Consider the following 16,330-nt stretch of genomic DNA (forward strand, 5'->3'; position numbering starts at 1 on the left):
AGTTATGTTAGTGTTTTAAGTTAGTTTAGCATATTTAGGAACAAAACAACAAGAAAAGAATTCATTTTCCTCCATTACCATTATTGGCTGAATTTCTAAGGGAATATTGGCTGATGATCTTGATGTTTATTTGAGGAATATGATGAATAATGATGAATTATGAGTCTAGAAAAATAATGGGAATTTTCGGAGCAAAAATATGAATTTTTACCCATTATGGGTATTTTCGTAATTTGCTATCGGGACTAATAATTTGCACCACACTGAGGGAAATTAAGTCAATTTGGGTGCAATTGAGGTATGAAAACTGAAAAAAATTAATTTGGAGTTTAAACGGACGCGTTAGTAATTTAATCGGGTAATAGGCCGAATTAGGTCAGCACCGCATTTAAGTGATAGTCGGATAAGTTGCATGTCATATCATGCATATATACTGAGCCTGAATTGATTTTATAATGGTCAAGTATTGATGTGGTGAATTATGTATTGTACATTGTGGATAGGTGGTGAGCAACTTACACTAGTAAAAGTGCAGAAATTGTGCTTGAAGACTGGGATTAGGAGTACATCGACTCCTAGAACTGTGAGTGGATAATTTATCATCTTAAATATCTAGAGTAATTATACGTGTTTGATGTTTTTATTGAATGGTGAGTTGGAATTATAAAATATTATGTTTTTCAATAAAAATGTTTTTTAATAAAAATGAAATTGATACTGGTTTTGAAATCAAATATTGTTTTGGGAAAATTACGTATATGGAGACTGTGTTGAAATTTATGATTTTATATGTTATTGAAATTGGGGCTTATGACAATATGGTAGCATGATGGCTAGATTTTTTAGGTTGGCATAAAATATATGAACAGTTTTGGATTGGTCTCGATAGACTGGATTAAATTTTATTCGCCATATTATGTTGTTGGAAATTTTATGGGTCTGGTGGTATATTAAACGGTCACTGTAGTGGTGGGGGTTTCCATGGACTACCTATGAGAGGGGCACGGTAACTCAATTATATACTTACCTCCGGGGGGATATGTTGGGTGAAGTATTTCCTGAGGTATGGTTTGGGTGCACCTCACATTCGGGCCACCACGTGAGAGTAAGACTCAACCAACGCCAAGGAACGGCTGTGTGTTAGATGTGAAAATATGTTTATGGGTATGGGTCATTGAACAGCCTTGGCGGTCTTAGTGGGATACCTTGAGGAAGGTACCCGCGAGAATGGTTCTGGCAGGGGCCAAGTTTAAGAAATTCATAAGCCGGGAAATTTTGATGAAAAGAAATTATTTGGTATAGATTGAAACGAATTTTGCATTATGAACATTATTGAGATATAATGCTTTTATATTGTCTCCATCTACTCGGTTTTAGATGCTTCTGATGGTAATTGTTTACTCACTGGGATTATTTTATCTCACCCCTCTTTTTATCCATTTTACAGGCTCAAGACAGTTTGTTGATAGTTGATTAAGACGAGAATTAATCTCGGAGTTGCATCATAGGAAGTAAGGGTTCGTAGCTCTACACCTTTTTGGTTAGTTGGGGACCCATGTGTCAGTGTAAATGAAATTTCATACTTTAATTATCTTTATTACTATATAAAAAAATTTATTTTACTCTTACGCTACAAAAGTTATTTTAGGAAGACTTTGAAAATACTGTTTTAAGAAAATAGAATATTTTATTTAATATTTTTATTATATTCAAATAGCTATAATTTTACTTTAAACAAATGTTTTAGACTTCAAATTTTAATTTAAATCATGAAATATGTGTTTCCACTTACATATTACATTTTTATGGATTTCGAAATTCTGAAAAAAAAAATAATGAAAATGCCCTTGTGAGCTAGAAAATAATATTTTATTATTTTGAGTTGGAAAGAACTTATGATTTCTTGAAATGCGAGATTTAATAACTGTCGCTCACCGGGGAGATGCGGAAGTTGATGCTAAGCCTTGCGGGATTTCGATCGACATTCGGGGTAATGAGTGCTTATCGGGACGTCGCGGCGGATGTCACGGGCCCGATGGGATTTTCGGGTCGTGACATTGTTGAACACAAACCTTTAGAACCGTCCTTATCGGCTCTTCACTGCCATTGCCATGGTCGTCACCTTCCTCCATCAAGTTGGGGACCGACAGCAACGGCTGTGCGCCTCCACTTCATGGAACTAGTGGCTCTTTTGTGCTTCAAGTTTCTCTTCTTTTCCCTTGCACCTAAGCCTCAGTCCGCACGATCCTCCATGTGCCCTATTGGCACGTATTGGTAGCCCTCAGATAACGGGACATCAATGTCCAGAAAATAATCTTAACTGGCCTCATTCGGGGTGGGCTCCAAGGTCTCCATTGCCCACAACTGCAAAATAGGGATCGTGATTAAATTTTAGGAAAAATTATTATACAAATTCACAACAAAAATTAGTAGTTGTTCACTCACCTATTAAGATGACTCCAACATCTCAACTACCTTGTAGAAATCTTTTGGCTTCTGGTTGCATTGCCATATACACATGCGTGGGTAGACGTCCTTCAAAGAAGAAGGGGCAACTATCTTTCACAAGGCCAGAATTGCCTCCATTGCCCAAAACTGCAAGTCAAATATAACCATTATCAGACCGTAAATGATAAACGATTGCAACCATAAACTATTATGTCAAAAGGATAGTAAAAAATGTTATGTGACAATACCTGTATCACCCACGCAATCCGTAAATGTTGTACCATAAATGATCCTTCTGCACGTTCGAGGAAGGCACTTCCAACCCCTTGAAAAGGTAGTCCAAGGTTAGCCTCCAAACATAGTGACCCCATAGGAAGTCATTCCAAGCACTAATGTCTTCCACCAACAACAAGAGCCAAGGTGTCACCTGTCTATGGTAGCCTTGACCAAATAAAATGTTATTCGCAATCAAAATGAGTGCCATCTTGGTCGTGTCTCCTGGTTGCTGAAAGTTGCCTTCGCATAACGTTTCAAGCAAGGCCTGTAGCTTAAAGCTTTGTTGCTTGTTCTATTATCGCACACGAATTCCATCCACAACAACCTCATACAATCGTGTGAACACATCGGGCATTCGACCAAACTTCAATTTGGTGATAAGGCAGAACTCTTGCTTTGATATGCTCGCGTTGCTTTTGCCAATGGCAAACCATAGCTCATGCTCCATTAAATCTATCACACTGATTCGATGAATCATGATGTTATGTAGGAGACCAACGAAGAAGTAGGCTTGTGGATATACGTCAAGCAGCATTCTGAAGCACGTACGCTTCACTGCATCGTACTCCCCTTTCTCTTGGAGAGTCTTGTTGATGTAATGCAGTTGCGACCACTTACAGTGGGTGTTAATAGCGACATTGAATGCACACTTCTCCCTCAACATAATAAGCAAACTGTCAAGATCCTCATATTGTCTAGACTGCATCTGTAAAACATGGCACACATGCACGAGTGAGTTAACCCATATTGCGAAAGCACACCATGCATATAACGTTAAATGTGGTAACACGCCATGCATATAATGTAAAATGTTGTAACACGTCATGAATATAATGTAAAATGTTGTATCACGCCATGCATATAATGTAAAATGTGGTAACATGCCATGCATATATTGTAAAACGTTTTAACACGCCATGCATATAAAGTAAAATGTTGTAACACGCCATGCGTATCAAGTCAAATGTTGTAACACGCCAACACTGACACGTCAATGACTATAATTATTGTGTCCTTACACAAACTAGCCTAAAATACCCACAGCGTGTGACATGCCAATCAGTGTAATTATTGACTCGTTACATGAACTGCTAAAATAACCAATGTCGTGACACGTTAAAAACCCTAAAAAGCAGTTTACCCACTACACGCCATATTTGTTGTAGTTCAAAACTTTGGTATGACCAATAAACTGGGAAGAAAACAATTTAAACATAACAATTGAGAAAGATTGAAAAAACACGAACATACCACACAAACGCAGCAAAAAATCAACAAACAGAAGAAAGTTTTAAAGGTTTTATTTTCAAACTAACTGACCTCTTCACTAATAACCGACATTGTTGCTGCGGTGTCGTCAAGCTTGCAAAGAAGAAAGTCGAACACTCTAGTATCTTTAGGAATGAGGAATGAGGAATGAACCTCTTCACACAAACGTTTGCGATTTTTGAAAAATATTTAATTAAAATGAAATGGCCTCACAATTTCCTCTAAAATATTCATTTATTGAATTCATTCAGTTGAAGTCCAATCGATTTCCTCGTTATTTGCCTACTTTTTTTTCTTTTTTCAAACCATGTCGTGTCACCTATAAATTGCCATGTCGTGTCACACACTCTATACCCTGTCGTGTCACGGATCTCCACGGAGTCTGACAAACTCTGAACCCTGCCATATCACAGATTCCCTCCATGGCATGTCACAAACTCTGAACACTGGCATGTTACAGATTACCTCCATGGTGTGTCACGAACTCTGAACGCTAGCATATCACAGATTCCCTCCATGGCGTGCCATGAACTCTGAATGTTGGCGTGTGTCACAGATTCCCTCCATGGCATGTCACCAACTTTGAACCCTGGCATGTCACAGATTCCTTCCATGGCATGTCACAAACTCTGAATGTTGGCGTGTCACAGATTCCCTCCATGGCGTGTCACAGATTCCCTCCATGGCGTGTCACAAACTCTTAACCGTGCCGTGTCACAGCCAAGTCACACATTCCAACCATGTCGTGTCACAAACTTTAAACCCTACCATGTCATAGCCGTGTCACACATTCCTATCATGTCGTGTCACACATTCCCAACATGCCATTTCACAAACTCTAAACCCTGCCCTGCCACAACTGTCTCACATATGGCCTGTTATAGCACGAGCATTTCGTGCTTTGGATTCACATATTTCTCCTTTCGATTCACCATCGTATCAGAGATTTCTAGTTTCACATCATTCTCTAAGCTTTTGATTCATCAAGGTCGGTTCCTCGTTCGGTTTAATATCACTTTTCTCCTATTATCTGAATGCCATGTCCCAAATCTCTGAAAAACCATCTCATGCAACATTATTTTGCTTTACACAAGCTTCGTGAAAAAAAAAATGGATGTTTTGCACAAAATTAGATGTTCGCAAATTCTTTGTATATTTATTTTTCCATTTTCCACCTGTTTGAGAGTGTGCGTTAACGAAGATGGCTCATTAAGGGCATTTTTGTCTCCAAATCTATTCTTGTGGCTAAAAACAGTTAAAATTATTTGGAGGCTTATTTACAAAAGCACGTTATTTTTAAGGGTTAAAAAAAATTTTCTCCTAATGAGAAAATTTTTATGGTTAGTAGTTCTTTTTCTAATTACAACAAAATTGCTAATAGCAAGACCAAATATCCATTTCGAAATGGAGATTGCATTTAATATTTTGATTCAATATGTATTACATAGGACCCCTGCTAGCTTTAACAAATTTTCCTTCAAGTATAGATATAATTGATTAGAATTAAGTGCAATAAATAACACAAGATAGCGTAATAGCAACAAGCAAGACTCAGCTAGAAAAAGATAAGCAACCTCTTGTTCAAAGACCACATAAAGCATAAACTCAACTTATTAAGCCACTCTTTGGCTGAAATTTCAAAATCTTATTTCAGTAAAGCATGATCACATTGTTCCATCAAAATGGGCTCAAGGATTGACATGACACAATCTTTATTTTCTTTGCTTTGAATGCCAAACCAATTGCCATATTGGTACATCCGATGAATACATCGTGTCATTTCGATAGCTACTTTGACAATGTCGGGTGCTCGAAGAGAATCCTTAACTATTACTTTGTTCAATTTTTTCAACAAGTTTCCTATTAAGCCTTTCACATGATCACGTGCTTCTTCTACCGAAACACCTTCTTAAGTCATGTAAATATGGATGAAATTCATCGATTCTCCTCTTTTTATTTCAACCTTCAAAAGATAAGCAATATGTGACTTAACAAAAAAATAATTTTATTATTTTATAAAATAATAAAAATAATTCCCTTGCAAATCTGCAACATGATTAAATCAATAAAGAGATTTTGATTACATTTATGATTCGTTTTTGGAGTGGAAAAAGAGATTTTGTCAGCAAGTGTCAGCAGCTGACAACAATAAAGCAATAGCAACGCATGTAAAAAACAAACCTCGGTAGTGTTTAAATCATCAATGAGTCGAATAATGCCTATCCGCTGTGAAACCATCTTGCTTCTTTGAGATATCCTTTAACATAACACAACCACTACAAAAACTGAATGTCACCTTGTCAGCATAAATTATAATTAATAAATAAAGTTCTCATTATGTATGTACTGCCTGTATAATTTTCATTTTTTCTTTATGTATCTTTCTTTAAAATTAAGTCATATTTTTAAATATCTAATATTCTTTTTATATTTTATAAATTATTATTATGATTTGCTTTTACTCCTCAGCATTAAAAATTGTAAAACATCAAGTAATTTACAAAATTGTTTTGAAATTATTTTAACAAATAGACTAAAACTAAAGGTTTTTTTTTCTTCATTTCCATAAAAGTTCAAGAAAAACAAATAAATAATATTTTATTTGGCCATTCGATTATGTACCATAACTTTTACATTTTTTTTTAATGAACGTACCGTTTCCTTAATATAGGGTAAAATATCCATGCCATAACCTTTCAAGGCATCTTGGACCATTTCACTAACATGGTTGTAAATGGCTGAGAAGGATACTTTCATGTACTTTGGAAGTTCCTCCATTGCCTTATTAAGATCCCATCTTATGGTTGTAAACGGTTGTAAATGGCAATTTGGGAAAAGTTTGTCATTTTTACCTGAAATGTTGTCCAAGAATGAACACAAAATTTCGAAAGTTTTAAATAGAAGTTGCTAAAATCTAAACTTCTCACGTATTGACTGCATCCGTGTACTTCTCAAGCTCATCAAGTGAGCCAAGGATCCAAATTTCGCGAGGTTCCTCCTCAATATGGGTAATTGGGGCCTCGGAGGGCAACTCCCCAGTGCCCAAAAATAACACTCAGTTAGCCAATCCGAAGCAAAAGGTAGCCTTTCCTTAAAGTTCAAGTCCTTCCACCACCTGCTCAATCAATTGAAAAAATGTCAAAAATTTGACATACAGAAATCAACTTAATTCAAGTTGTAGGCTTTATTACAATTTACAAGAGAGACAATACTACCTATTTGAGATTTAGGAACATTTTCCATTAAATCATATATATATATATATATATATATATCCATTTAACAGCAATGCTATTTTGTAAGAATTTAAATTATTTAAGTTGATGCCAAAATTAAATTTCTTAACTGTCGCATTTTCATCTTTAAAATCTTACTTATTTTCAATCTAATTTAACTAATGATATCTTGTAATAGTAATTTAAAAATCTGATTTCTTACCAATGTAATTTAACTAATTAATTATATGAAGTAATAGTAATTTAAAAATCTGATAACAATATTAACTTAACAGTTTATTATTCATTTCTTTTTAAGTTTATTTATTTTAATTGATCTTACTACACTAGTTCCTGCAGCTCCTTCAGATAAACAGATTGCATGATATCGAAGTTCAACTTGGGAAGCTCCAGCAAAATCCAGGGCCTCATCTAGAACATCTTCTTCTGGCATCCCAAGGTAAGAAGCTTTGTATAAACTCAATAGCCCAATAACATCTTCTCATAAGCTGTCCACGAATTTTCCGTCTCTCTCCATGAACTTGTTAAACACATCTGTACATGTAATTTAGATGAATATTTAATGGGCTTCCACGTGGACTCAAGTGTTGAAAGAAGCTAGCTACAACCACAAAAGGATTAAAGAAGTATTGCAAAGTTCAATTTGTAACCAAACACTTGAAACAATATTAAAAGGAGAGAAACACATTTTCTGCTATTTGAAATCAGAGCTCTAATATCATGTCACTACAATAAAATTGAGTTTTAATTACACTTTTTTAAGTAACCTTTTTTTTGTATAGTGAAATCCTAAAAATTGTACCCATTTAAATTTTTAATTTCATTTTTTTCGCATTTAATACTAATATAAAGTAATGCAACGTTTGCTGGTGTATGTAATTTCTATTGTTACATTTTATTCATAATACATCTAAAAATTTATATAGTGAAGTCAAATCTGCAAAAATGTTCTAAAAAATATAAAAAAAGTGTTATTAAAAATATTTTTAATACAAATTTTAAAAATGTGCTGTTTTAAGTCAAATTTGTTGTAGTGTGTTAAGTTAGGTGTCCAATTATTCCAAACCTTTAGTTGATTAGTTTATTTAAGTTTTAAGTTTTAACACAGGGCTTGATTAGTTTATCTAGGATGAAATGACAAACTTTCAAATTTGATTAATTGCATAAGTAAAAATAAGAAAGGATGATCATAAATTAAATATAGCAATAACATTATTCGCATAGAACCTGTACTAATGATGAAACCATTTTGACGTATAAGTCCAAATTGCAAGGCAACAGTGTAAAGATCAGTGGCAATGTTGGCATCAAAAAGTTTAGCAAGAATATCCTTGATATCCTTCTCAAAGTGTTAAGCCACTCCTAAGTGTTGCATTGTGTTGATCAGATCCAGTTGGTCACGTGGTTCTTTCATGCTAGCAAGTAAATCGCCAGCACCTTGCTTTAGTTCCTCAAGACGACTACCATGGCTCTCGAACTCTAAGGTGGTGCAGGTTAAACACAAAGTAACTCTAAGGTGATGAAGTTTGGGCATCTAATGAAAGTAAACTTACTGAGCAGGGTGTGGTGTAGGACTTGACGAGTTCAACATCCCAAATAGTAGGAAGGTGACCTGCAGATCACCGTTCAATAGCTTTTGCTTCCATGATAGTACTAAAATTATTAATATTGCATTGTAACTCGACCACTAACAAGTATTAATGGATTGACATTACTCAACATCTGGCTAATGATACAATAAAAGGGTTGGCAATCTATCGGTAACTAATTTATGTAGTTTGGGGTTTCGCTATCAAGTGTAGCTAACAAAAATTTTAGTTAAATATGATTTAATCACGAAATTGGCTAGCCACTAAGCCCTCCATTTTTGTTTATATTTTCCTGTGCGGTTGGAGTCTCCTTGAACTCCAACAAACACATTTAATGTCTTGTTTGACTACAAGAATCATCTAAAATGAGAATGGTAAAGCTTTTGTTTGATTTTTCTTAGATCAAGGGTCTTTTTTTTTTTTTTTTGGGGAAAGCTAGTCTGATTAAAGATGAGAGGAGGTTGAAAGGAAGAAAGTGGCGTTATTTGGTTGAAAATGGCCATCGGTGAGCAAAGATCTTTTACTAAAGCAATATGGTTCTTTTTATGCATCTTTGTTTATCCTGTAGGGAGCCTTTAAATCCGAACAAAGTGGGACATAAAGAACAAGAATTAGTACTAAAGGTGGCAGAGCAACACTAGCCAGAAAGAGACTTTTCATTTTATTGCAGCTTCCAACTGTGATTTTATGTATTGTACACCAAATCATGATGACATATGTTTATCTGGAGCTAGAAGGCGTCGTTATTTGTCAGTAACCCCCTAACAGACACAAACAAAAGCAATGGGTAAAAGTTTTAGCATTTATGTTGATATCATGATATAAAACTATGACTTGAGAAAGAAAGAAATAAAGAGAGAACTAGTAAGCTGCTGGACAAAAGTAGAGCATTCTTCTATATGCATGATGATCACATAGTGATCATATATATATTACAAAATGTTAGTGTATGTAACGCCTATAACAAACCGCTTAACATGTGTTCAAATTACATGCAAACAGCACAACATTGTTCTATTCTAACATCAAAAATATTGACAGCTAGTAAGTATATAGATCATGCTGTCCAAAAGCTTACACGTATCCATGCAGGGGTTATCCTCTAAGACTCCCCCTTAACACTTGCAATGGAGAGATTTAGTTTAGTTCTGAGAGATTCAACTCTTGACTTCTGAAGAGGCTTGGTTAGGATATCAGCTAGCTGTAACTCTGGAAGGCAATATTGGATATTTATCTCATTCTTTTCCACTGTATCTCCAATGGCATGAAATTTCACATTTATGTGTTTAGTCTTGCCATGCCAGATAGGATTTTTTACAATAGCAATGGCAGACTTATTGTTAATAAACAAATTTGTAGGAAACTTTTGCTCCAATTTGATGTCCATAAGTAATTTCCTCAACCGAAAAGCTTGATTTGCAGCCTCAGCAGTAGCAACAACATATTCAAATTCTGCTAAAGATTGAGCTACAACAGGTTTTTTATGTGAATTCCAAGAAAAAGGACCATTACCAAGTGTAAATAAATAACCTGATGTGCTCTTTGCATTTTCACTGCTTCATGCAAAATCAGAATCAGTATATCCAAACAATTCAAATTTTGTTGACTTGGTATAATGAATCCGATAAAATTCTGTTTTCTTCAAGTATCTTAGAATTCTCTTGGTAGCAATCATATGCTGATCAATTGGTACTTGCATAAATCAAGAGAAAAATGCCACTGAGAATTGTATATCTGGTCTTGAAGCACAAATATAAGCAGGCATCGAATTAGTCTTCTATATGCAAAAGGGTCTTCAAGTTGGTTACTAAAATCTGCACAAAGCTTGTTGTTTACAACAGAAGGAGTTGACACAGACTTGCAATCTGACATTTGAAATTTCTTGAGCACCTTAAAGATATAATTTTGCTGAGATAACCAAATACCAATTCTCAAATGATGAATTTCAAGTCCAAGAAAATATCTCATAAGTCCTAAGTCAGTCATTTCAAATTTTGCTTGCATCTGAGATTTAAAATTTTCCAAAGCCTTTTCACAATTTCCAGTAACTAACAGATCATCCACATATAATGACACTATCAATAGCAATTTGTTACCTGATTCAAGAGTGTACAATGTGGCTTCATTCTGACTTTTAACAAAGCCTCGATGAATCAAGTGGTCATTGATTCTACTGTACCATCTCCTTGGTGCTTGCTTCAATCCGTATAAAGCCTTGTGAAGCTTATATACCTTGTTCTCACCTGATGAAAGTTCAAACCCTTCAGGTTGTTCAATATAAATTTCCTCTTTTAAGATGCCATTGAGAAATGCAAATTTTATGTCTAAATGATAGACATTCCACTTAAGTGCACCAGCCAGAGCTAACAATAATCGAATTGTGTCATACCTAGCTACTAGAGCAAATGTTTCTCCATAATCAACACCAGGTAGTTGACTGTAGCCCTTGGCCACTAACCGAGCTTTGTATCTATTAAGAGAACCATCAAGATTTAACTTCTTCTTGAATATCCATTTGACACCAATGATGTTTCTATTTTCAAGTCTGTCAACCAAAGACCAGGTGCCATTTTTCTAGATCATTTGAAGTTCTTCCTACATAGCTTTAAACCAAATAGAATCCTTATCAGCTTTAGTATGGCAACTAAGTTCTTCAATAGTCACCAAGCTATTCTGATAAATGTCTTCAAGTGATCTGGTTCCCCTAACTGGCATATCATCTATACTCTCATCTTCTTGAATTTCAATTTGAGTATCAAAAGCAAAAATTTTATCATGTTGGCTTGGAGATGACAGTTGAGGTTGAGGTTCATTCCTGTTCCAGCTGGAATCTTCATCAAACACTACATCTCAACTCACAGCAACTTTATTTTTGCTTGGCAAATAGATTCTGTATGCCTTAGCTTAAGTAATATAGCCTACAAATACTCCTGATTCAGCTTTTTCACTCAATTTGTTTTACAAGATATTTGGTATGTGCCCATAACATACACAACTAAACACTTTCAAATGAGTAACTAAGGGCATGAAACCATACCATGCTTCAAAAGGGATTCGGTTATTCAGGGCATGAGTTGGTAACAAACTCTGTAAACATACAGTAGTATTTGCAGCTTCTACCCAAAAATTTTGAGGCATCCTCTTCTGATATAACAGAAAGATGCTCATATCCATGACTGTCCTATTTTTCCTTTCACTGACTCCATTTTGCTGAGGAGTGTATGGAGCAGTAAGTTGATGAACTATCCCTTGCTGATTGAGGAACTGAGTGAATTCATTATAAGTATATTCACCACCATAATCAGTCCTCAATATTTTGATTCGATAACCAGTTTCAAGTTCAACTTTGGTTTTGAAGTTTTTGAACAAAGCAAAGACTTCTGACTTGAATATCATAAAGAAAATCCAACTCCATTTGGTCATATCATCAATAAATAGAAGATAAAACTTACTGCCATTTAGTGATTCCTCACTTAGAGGTCCACCTATATCAGAGTGAATAAGTTCAAGCTTTGACTTGGTTCTGTTGGTACTACTCAAAGGAAAGGTTTCCTTGAAATCTTACCAAGCTGACATACACTGCATATTGAAGCATTATTGGATAACTTTGGAAGCTTATCAAGCATAACTGAGTTGCTGACTTGTTCCAAGGTCTTGGAATTGTAGTGACCAAGTCTTCTGTGCCAAAGATCAATTAGTGAAACAGATTGTTCCTCAACTTGCAAGCATAGATGTTTAGGTTTAATAGGAGAACATCTATTCCTCATTGGTATAGTCATAAGATATGCACTTGAGGGGTTATAAATTCGGCAAGCTTTATCTTTGAAAACAGAACATAACTATCTTCTAACAATTGTTCAACACTCAGAATTTGTGCAAAAGAAAGTATAAACAAAAAATTATATATGTACTTGTGTCCAGTTGAGCTTTGTATTCGAACCTTCCCTATACCATATGCTTGTAGGTAACCACCATTCCTTATTCTGACTTTTGATCAATGGTTCTTATCAAGATCAACAAACATAGCTTCAAAAAGTACAATATGCCGTGAGCTGCCACTATCAAGGAGCCATTCACAGTTACCAAAGTCACTTGCAAAATCTGACTGAGCCATGAACAACACTTCTTCAGCTAATTCTGAGCTTTCATTTGTTTGTGCAGGTTTATCTTCAATTGTTCTGTTCTTGCATAATTTATCAGTGTGTCCTAATTGACTACATATTTTACATTTTGCATCTGGCCTAAACCAGTAGTAATCATCAATATGATTCCTTTTCTTGCAGTAGGAACATGGCTTGAACTTATTTTTCTTGTTTGAGGATTGACCAGATTGAGTAATCTTCTTATTTTTGTCTTTGTAATTTTTCTTGGTAAAAGCCTCAGCTTTGGCTTTGCCTTTTCCTTTAGCAAGAAAGGCTTTCTCCCCAAAAGCTTCATCTCTTGCTGATATTCTCAGTTCTGCAGCTTGCAAGGCATTGACAATTTTTGTAATTGAAATGTCAGACAGGTCCTTTGATTGTAATAGGGATGCTATTGTAGGTTCAAACTTCCTTGGTACATTGTTGATAATCTTCTTAGCTACTCGAACTTCTTTAAGCTCTTCACCAAACAACTTTATTAGGTTAGCAAGCTTAAGAATTTGGTCTATATATTCTTTTAAAGACTGACTTTCCTTCATTCGCATCATGTCAAAGTACCTTCTCAAGTTCTGTGCCTGCATATGCCTTGTTCTAGAGGTCCCAACATATTCTTCATGTAGCTTTGTCCAAGTTGCCTTAGCTGTTTCACATTCCATGATTCTGTTGAAAATATCCTCAAAGATAGCAGACTGAATGAATGAAAGAGCTCTAAACTTTTTTTGCAATTTCTTTTCCATATTGCTTAACTTGAGCAACAGGAGCATTCTCCCTTGGTGCTTGTGGTTCAACATCTTGTTTTATTGCATTCCACAGGTTATAACCTTTCAAGTAAGTCTTCATTTTCACGGCCCAAACTCCATAATTGGAGCCATCGGAGACTGGTGGAGGTTGATGAGTTATGTTTGGAGTTGTCATTATAAAAAGAAACTAATTCTTGAACAAGAAGTTAAAGCAGAACCACTAAGAACACATGAGTATTGAAAGGAAGTTATCTAAGGTCCTACAAGAATCGGGAGGTGCTCTGATACCATGTTAATATCATGATATAAAACTATGACTTGAGAAAGAGAGAACTAGTAAGTTGCTGGACAAAAGCAGAGAATTCTTTTATATGCATGATGATCACACAATGATCATATATATGTTACAAAATGTTAGTGTATGTAACACCTGTAACAAATCGCTTAACAGGTGATCAAATTAGATGCAAACAGCAAAACATTGTTCTATTCTAACATAAAAAATATTGACAATTAGTAAGCATACAGATCATGCTGTCCAAAAGCTTCCACGTGTTCATGCAGGGGTTATTCTCTAACAATTTATTTGTTAATTAGTTGCCTTCTTTTCTTCTTTATGGTTTTGCTTGAATTATGATACAGGGAGATGCCTCCCAGCTATTTAAATGCTTGGTAGAGGTTCATATGGTATTTTAAAATGGATGAAAGTAGTTGGCATACATTCCCTCTCAGGATGTTGTTTACTTATTTATCATTATCAGGTGAAATTCATATTAGATTGACAATAGCACAAACAATGCTGAGATGAAGCCCAACTTTAAGGACTTGGCAGAGTTAATTTGGCAGGGAACTATTTTCTTGTACTCTGATCACTTCCCTTATCTAACTAAAGTTATAGAAAAGACCCTACTGACTTCAGTGTGAGGTTATGTAACAGTAAGTTTTCATTCAACTTGACAACAAAGGAGAGACTGATTGAACTTTTGCTTCCAAAGCAAGTGATTATTCAATTACATTTGATTCTTTATCGCTACATCTACCAATTATATTTCTGATCTGGCAGTTAGTTGTAATTGAACAATTTTTATACCAAATATTGGCATATTCAAGGTTTCCATTAAACATTTTCCCATATGTTCTTTCCAACATTGATCTGAACCTTCTTTGACCTTTTGTAATCCAAAGTAGAGATTTATTCTGTGCTGTTGGAAACATTAGGATGCAGCATCCTGAAAGATATTGAAATTATAAGTTGGTTGAATGGAATGTTGAACCAAAATGTTAGGTTGCCTCAAATGATATTTTTTTCAGTTTGGACAATTTGATTATGGAATGTGTTGTATTTGTTTGCTTAAACTAAGTGTGCAAATGCATATATTAAACTCCAAAAAATTTGGAAGCTAGGTCTTTACTCTATGGAGTCCATAAAGGCTAAATGAGGGTTTGGAGAGAAAGAGAAAGTGTGTGGGAGTTAAGGGAAGTGAAAAATGATTGAAGAATGACGACTAGCTTTTATATTTTTTTTAACCTAGAGCCTTAGGATCGACTCATTATCCTTGGGGGTCAATTTGTAGGTTTTTATTTTTTTGCCTAATGGTGTAGGGATCGACCCCTTGACTTAAGGGGGGTCAATCCTTGTGGGTTTTAGTAGCCTATTTTGAAGTTTAGCTTGTAGGGATTAATCTTTTTGTCATTGGAGGTTGATCTTAGAGTTTACAAAAATCTTTTTAAGTGTTTTCCCTTGTTGGGATCAACCCTCCTTTCCATGGGGGTCGATCTTAGTCATTTCTAAAGGCTACTCCAAGAGCTTTACATGTAGGGATCGACCCTCCTCTAAAAGGGGGGTTGATCTTGGATAATTCTAGAACCTCATTGATAACTCTATGATATAGAGTTATGTTGCCACATTTTGATTGTAAAAAATAGCTAAATCCCTACGTTTTCAAGCTAGTTTTAAGTAATTTTTATACTTTTCTTTATTTGGTTTAGTGCATGTTGAATTATTTTTAATTTGAGTAATTTGAGCTTATTTTCACATCAAAAGTCTGAGTTTGAGAAATCATTGATTTAATCTCTATTTTGAAGTTTCTTAAGTGTAAAAAGCTTTGTGGAAGTGAAATGCGCAAGATGGTTAGGTGTAGAATTTGTTAAACATATTGCGGTATTTCTACCATAATTCTCTCTACAGAACTCCAAACGAGCTGATTCGTAGACAACTAGAAGACGAGAGGAAAGGCTACAACTTTGTTGTTTATTACTTTTCCTAGTTTAGATTAGAAGATGGTCAAAATCCATGTCAAAAAGACAATACTACATTAGGAAAGTAAAACAAAGACATAACACTTGAGAGCCATGGCACTAAAAGAAATTTGTAGCGAACTTCAAAGTCAGAATTGTAGAGAGCCTCGGCTCTCAAGTGATAGCTGTGACACTAGAGCCTGTTTCAAAAAATAATTGTCTAACGGGAAATTTGAAAATTAGGTTAATTTGTGCTTATTTAAGGGACTTCTTCAAATAAGTTTAGAAAGAGTGTGGCAGCAGCTATTTTGGAGAACTAGAGCTAAGAATCAAGCAAGAGAACAAGAAAAATTAAGAGAGATTTGAGATAAAAAAAGCTTCAACATTAGTTTCTT

At 35.0% G+C, this 16,330-nt stretch overlaps 2 protein-coding genes across 2 annotated transcripts; both read right to left on the reverse strand.

Moving 5' to 3' along the window:
• LOC108662812 (gamma-terpinene synthase, chloroplastic-like) lies at positions 3,020–7,640 on the reverse strand. The gene is made up of 4 exons (XM_018124402.1): positions 7,555–7,640; positions 6,942–7,108; positions 6,649–6,845; positions 3,020–3,430 (listed from the first exon to the last, which is right to left on the reverse strand). The coding sequence occupies exons 1-4, from the start codon at positions 7,638–7,640 to the stop codon at positions 3,020–3,022; spliced, it is 861 nt and encodes a 286-aa protein (XP_017979891.1).
• On the reverse strand, positions 12,813–13,694 carry LOC108662813. The gene has a single exon (XM_018124403.1). The coding sequence runs from the start codon at positions 13,692–13,694 to the stop codon at positions 12,813–12,815; it is 882 nt and encodes a 293-aa protein (XP_017979892.1).

This window comes from Theobroma cacao, chromosome 7 (genome assembly GCF_000208745.1).
Source record: "Theobroma cacao cultivar B97-61/B2 chromosome 7, Criollo_cocoa_genome_V2, whole genome shotgun sequence".
Taxonomy (NCBI): Eukaryota; Viridiplantae; Streptophyta; class Magnoliopsida; order Malvales; family Malvaceae; genus Theobroma; species Theobroma cacao.